The sequence below is a fragment of the Colobus angolensis genome, unplaced genomic scaffold (assembly GCF_000951035.1).
Source record: "Colobus angolensis palliatus isolate OR3802 unplaced genomic scaffold, Cang.pa_1.0 Scaffold241, whole genome shotgun sequence".
In the NCBI taxonomy this organism is placed as follows: Eukaryota; Metazoa; Chordata; class Mammalia; order Primates; family Cercopithecidae; genus Colobus; species Colobus angolensis.
In genome coordinates this window covers 108,369-114,342 of record NW_012115611.1, presented here as the reverse complement: position 1 = coordinate 114,342, position 5,974 = coordinate 108,369, and the positions used below count along the sequence as shown (strand labels likewise).

Genomic DNA, 5,974 nt, shown 5'->3' with positions numbered 1-5,974 from the left:
TGGTCTCGATCTCCTGACCTCGTGATCCGTCCGTCTCGGCCTCCCAAAGTGCTGGGATTACAGGCTTGAGCCACCGCGCCCGGCCTAGCATAATGTTTTCAAAGTTCATTGAGGTTGTAACATGTAATCAGGATTTCAATCCTTTTCATGGCCAAATAATATTCCGTTGTATGGATAGGTCCATTTTAAAAAATCCATTTGTCAGCTGATAGACATTAGGGATGGTCCCACTTTTTTACTATTATGAATAATGCTGCTATAAACAAACATACAAGTCTTTGTGTGGACATACGTTCACACTGCTCTTGGCTGTCAACAAGTAGAAATTGCTGGATCATATGGTAGCTCTACGGGTTAAATGAGGAAAAAAGAGATACGTATTTTTAACTGAATAAAAATGAAAACACAACTTATCAACATCTGTGTGATGCAGGTAAAGCAGGGCTTAGAGGCAAATTTATATTTTTGAACGTTTACATTGAAAACAAAGATCCAAAGTCAATCTAAACTTCTACCTTTAAGAGCTAGACAAAGATAAGCAAATTAAACTCAAAGTTTCTTTTAAAGAGCAGAAATTAATGAACTAGAAAATGGGCAAACAACAGAGAATTGCCAGGGAAACCAGACAATGGTTGGTGTAAAAATCAACAAAAATTTGAAATAGATTATAGAAATAAACATAAATATTTAAAAATATCAAAGCTGAATTCAGGAAAATAAAATACATTCTTTAAGCAAGAAGAGGCAAGGGTTTCTCAGGACACAGAAAGCATAACTATAAAAGAAGAAAATAATCAACAAATTACACCTAATGCAAAGAAAAGCTTCTGTTCATCAAAAGGTATAATTAAAAATATGAATACGCAAAATCACAGCTAGGAAAATATACTCATAAACATTTGTATATTCTAGAAATTCCTATATTCTAGATACAAATCTGACAAAAGATTTGTATGTAGAATATGTAAAGAACCTCAACTCCCTATTAAGGCAAACAATCCAATTTTGAAAACCAGCAAAAGGCTTGAACAGAGATTTCATGAAGATAAACAAATGGCCCATAAGCACATGAAAAAGTGCCCAACATCATTGTTTATCAAGAAAATGCGCATAATAAACTAAAATGAGACATAAGAACAGCTAAAATGAAAAAGAGTGGCAAGATCAAATGTTAGCAAGGGTGAAGAGTAACTAGAACTTTCACACCTTACCTGTAGGAATGTAAACCAGTACAATCAACTTTGGATATTTAGTACATTCTCATAAAGTTAAATACACACTTACTTCTGAACCAACAATTCCATTTTTCAATGTCCATCCAAGAGAAATGAAAACATATGACCATGAAAAGACTTGTACAAAATACTCAAAGCAGCTTTATTCATAAAAGCTATAAATTGTAAACAACCCAAATATCTATCAACACGGGAATGGATCAACAAATTGTGCTATATTCACATAATACTACTTACCAATAAAGAGGAACAATGTACTAAGCAATATAGATAATCTCACAGATACAATGGCAATCACAAATCATACTGGAATCTTTTCTTGGTTGCTTGATAAATTTGGCCTTTGAAATTTAATCTTTCAACTGTATATGACACTTTCCATTCTGGTTGACTTACAGCCAAGGTTCTACTTTAACCCTTTCCTCTCCTACTCCTACTTACAGAACACACACAGAAAAACACACAAAACTTAGAACTGTTAGCTTGCTTTACACTTGCAGCAATATCAATACACCCACGTTTTCCACATCTCTAACTTCTATCACTATGCTAAATTTGGTTAATTTCCAGGCAACTGTATATTCTCATTTTAAAATGAGAGAAACATGGAATAGAAAATGTATTTGTTGATTCTTCTCACTGGCAAACAGCTCATCCTTTATAGCTCCAGACCCATACAAACCTGAAATGGGCAGTGAGCTCCATGTGGGAACGCAGTGTCTGGTGGCAGGCCACACACTTAACTTGAAATGGAACATCTTTGCACAGAGAGATCAATAGTTTCTTTGCAAAAGATGGAAAAGATATTGGATGTGCAATTCCTTTGTTCTCTGAAAGACAAAATAAACTATAATTTGCAAAGTTATCTGAGTATAGAGTAACCCAACCTTCCTCTCCTTAGCCCTTCTCAACATTAGTTGGAGTAAGTAAAGAAGACAGTTATTTTGGCAATAAAAATCTAAGGGAAGCCACTTTCTGGCCTTAAATACAAAGAAGGCCTTACTCATACTCAAATTACAATTTGAGTCTTAAATGCCAAGAAACAGAAAAATTTCAAAATATTATAACATAACATTATCCTGAATAAATATTTGCTTCCCAAGTTTTTCTTCACTCTTCAAAGTTAGTAAGCTTTACTCATACATACAAATAAATATTAAGAATCTTTGTTTTTAAGTAAGAATTGAGATAATCTTTTATTTTCATAGTTCTAAAACTAAGATGAGGATATGTAATCTCAAGAATGATCTGAGAAGTACGATAAATCAGCAAAGATTAAAATAGTTTAATAATTTTCAGCAGAAGAGAGTATTAACATACCACCCAGTTTGAAACTCTGATGGAAATGATTCTTTCCAGACATATGCTTCGAACACTCATCCTTGCTGCTAAAAAGAAGGAAGCAATTTGGACATGCAAAACACTGAATAATCTGAGGAAGAAGGTTGTTGTTATGTCCATCATCTGTGGCTTCCTAAAATATAAGACAAAGCTGTATTATGGAAAACTAAAATAAATACTCAAGTTCTTGAAAAAAACTCAAAATTTCCTATTTGTCATTTATTTGCAATATCCTGTATCAATTTTTAACATGAAAGATGTTCTTCCCTGACTGTGAATTATGGAACTTTTATCATAACCAAGGTCCCAAATGTCAAATTTTTAGTTTTTTTTCCTCAAAACCAAATTACGGCCATCTGTTGTAGTAATAAATATAGAAGAACATTTGCTTTCTATATAGTTTTCATTTTTACATACACATTCACATGTAATATACAAATGCATAAATGTGATGACACCACATACATTTTTCCTAATGTTTGGCTTTATTCACTCTACCCTGCATTATTATTATTCCATAAATTTATCCATGCTTAATCAGTTACAAAGACACACAGAAATAAGGGGGAATGTCATTGTTTTATCAAATATTATTTTATAGGCTCTTCTGCCTATCAGTTTTCTCATTCCATAGTACCTAAAGGAAATCCCTAAAATTCAGCTGGTGTATCTCTAATTAATGCTTCTTAATGGTTGCAAACTATGGCAGGGTGTGAATCTATTCAACTCAATCAGCATTTATTTCCAGTTTTTTTCTTAAGTTTTGATTTTTTTTTTCCCACTAGAAATAATGATCTTGTAAACATCCTTGAATATATATTCTTACTGGTAGGTGCTTTTTTCTCATTCTCAAGAGTAGCCCTATAGGGCTAATGGGTATACATATTTCAATATTAAAAGACACTGTATGACTGGTTTTCAAAAAGGCTATACCAATTCACATATCCCCTAGTACTGAAAGAGCCTGGCAGTAATATATATTACAGATCTTTTTCATTTTTGTCAGGTCAATTTTTGTATTTTTGGTAGACACAGGGTTTCCCTATGTTGCCCAGGCTGGTCTCGAACTTCTGGGTTCAAGTGATTCACCCGCCTTGGCCTCCCAAAGTGCAGGGATTACAGCCGCAAGCCACCATGCCTGGCCTTCGTTGGTACTTTAATTTGCAATTCCTATCTATAAGTGAGTTTGAGCATTTATTCATACATTTCTTGGCTACCGAGATGTGTTCTTATGTGAATTTTTTATTCATATTCTTTAGCTTTATTTCTCAATTGTTTTGTTTTTTCTCCTTCTGGTCAATTTGTATCAGTCCTGTTACTGAAATTAATTCTCTGCCTCATTTTCCATTTTGCAATATTTTTTCAAATATATATGTTGTTTATAGTCTTATTTACTTATTTTTTGAGACAAGAGCTCACTCTGTCACCCAGGCTGGCCCACTGCACCCTTGACATCCTGGGTTCAAGCAATCCTCCTATCCCAGCCTCCCAAGTAACTGGGATCACAGGCATACACGAATATACCTGGCTAATTTTTTTATTTTTTGTAAAGGCAAGGTCTTTCCACGCTGCCCAGGCTGGTCTCTAACTCCTGGACTCTAGCAATTCTCTCGCCTTGGCCTCCTAAAGTGCTGGGATAACAGGCATAAGCCACCGTGCTCAGCCTATGGTCACTTTTAAAATTTGACACAGGCAAATAAGTATGTCTTTTCTAGCATCTAAGTTTCTAAACCTTGTTAAGAGCCTCCTTTATCTTAAAATAGGAAATTTTTAAAAGTGTGTATTTATAAGTGTACGTATATTTGTGTGTGCTTGTTATAAATATAATTTAACTTCTTGTTAATGGTCTTTAGAGTAATAGCCTTAAAAATTGTATTGTGCCTCATATTTACTATCATTAACACTAGAACCATCAGTATAGTTTGTGGAGTGCTTATGAGATGCAACTAGAAGAGAGATAAAAAATTTTTATTTATACTGAGCATTTGTCAGGAACCACACTGAGGTTCTAAATATGTTTACCTACTTAATCCTCATAATAACCCCATAAGGTACCATTTTCATTATTTAGAAATGAGAAAACTGAACTTCTGATAAGTCAACCAACTTACCCCTCCTCCCAAGTTGTACCCCTCCATAGAAAAGACAAACTTCCATTTAAACCCAGCTTTACAATACTGGTTATGAATTTTATGCTGCTGTCACTACACCCTCCCCACCACACTCCCCTCCTGTTTCAATTTGATGAGTGCCACACAGAAGAAATAACACCAAGGAGGACATTTTCATTCCAATTTGAAGATTCTAAATGATAAGAATAATAAAGGCCACCAATTTATACATATTTTTCCTGATTGAAGAACCCTAAACTCATTAAATCATTTTTAGTTTAATTGTGAGTTATAAATGAACTCACATAAAGTTGTTTAAATGATTTGCTCAACAGAACCAAAATGTGATTCTATATAAAATTTTATTAGAATATACTTGTTACAAAAATATGGCATACTTGGCCAGGAGCAGTGGCTCACACCTATAATCCCAGCACTTTGGGAGGTTGAGGTGGGAGGACTGCTTTGCCCAGGAATTTGAGACCACCCTGAGTAACATAACAGGACCCCATTTCTCTCTCTCTCAAAAAAAAAAAATTATATATATATATGGCATACCTGCAAATACATTCTACAAATTGGGAGAAGGAATGGGAAATAAGATATCTGATAAGTTAAAGTGCTCAATTCCTTTTTACTATATTTCTGGTTACATTAAAAGACACCATACAAACTTGTACAAAAAAAAAAAAAATAGGGCTGGGCATGGTGGTTCACGCCTGTAATCCCAGCACTTTGGGAGGCTGAGGCAGCAGACCACAAGGTCAGGAGTTCGAGACCAGCCTGGCCAACATGGTAAAACCCTGTCTCTACTAAAAATAGAGAAAATTAGCCGGGTGTGGTGGCAGGCGCCTATAATCCCAGATACCCAGGAGGCTGAGGCAGGAGAATCGTTTGAACCCGGGAGGCAGAGGTTGCAGTGAGTTGAGACCACACCACTGCACTCCAGCCTGCAAAAGAGAGCTAGACTCTGTCTTAAAAAAAAAAAAAAAAAAAGGATATAATTCACCCATTTAGGGTATATAACTTCAACTGTTTTTCACATAAAGATATGTGCAACCATCAGTACAGTCAATTTTAGAACATCGCGTCATGTCAAAAAGAAAACACATGCCCTTTAACTATCACCTCCCCACCTCCCTTTTCAACATGCTCCCCAACTCCAAGCAATCACTGAGCCCTAAGCAACTACTTACTGTGTCTACAGATTTCCCTATTCTGGAATTTCATGTGAATGGAATCATATAAACGGATTTTTTGTGAGTAGCTCATTTCATTTAGCATAAT

The 5,974-nt window shown here is 35.0% G+C and overlaps 1 protein-coding gene across 2 annotated transcripts in view; it reads right to left on the bottom strand.

The window, feature by feature from the left end:
* The window catches only part of ZNF451 (zinc finger protein 451), an 83,369-nt gene that overhangs the window by 27,427 nt on the left and 49,968 nt on the right, over nt 1-5,974 (bottom strand). For both annotated transcript variants that reach the window (XM_011945617.1, XM_011945618.1), the window contains exons 8-9: nt 2,556-2,709; nt 1,918-2,065 (exon numbers count right to left, since the gene is read on the bottom strand). In XM_011945617.1, the coding sequence (XP_011801007.1) occupies nt 1,918-2,065; nt 2,556-2,709 (302 nt within the window). The remainder of the gene's footprint in view (nt 1-1,917; nt 2,066-2,555; nt 2,710-5,974) is intronic.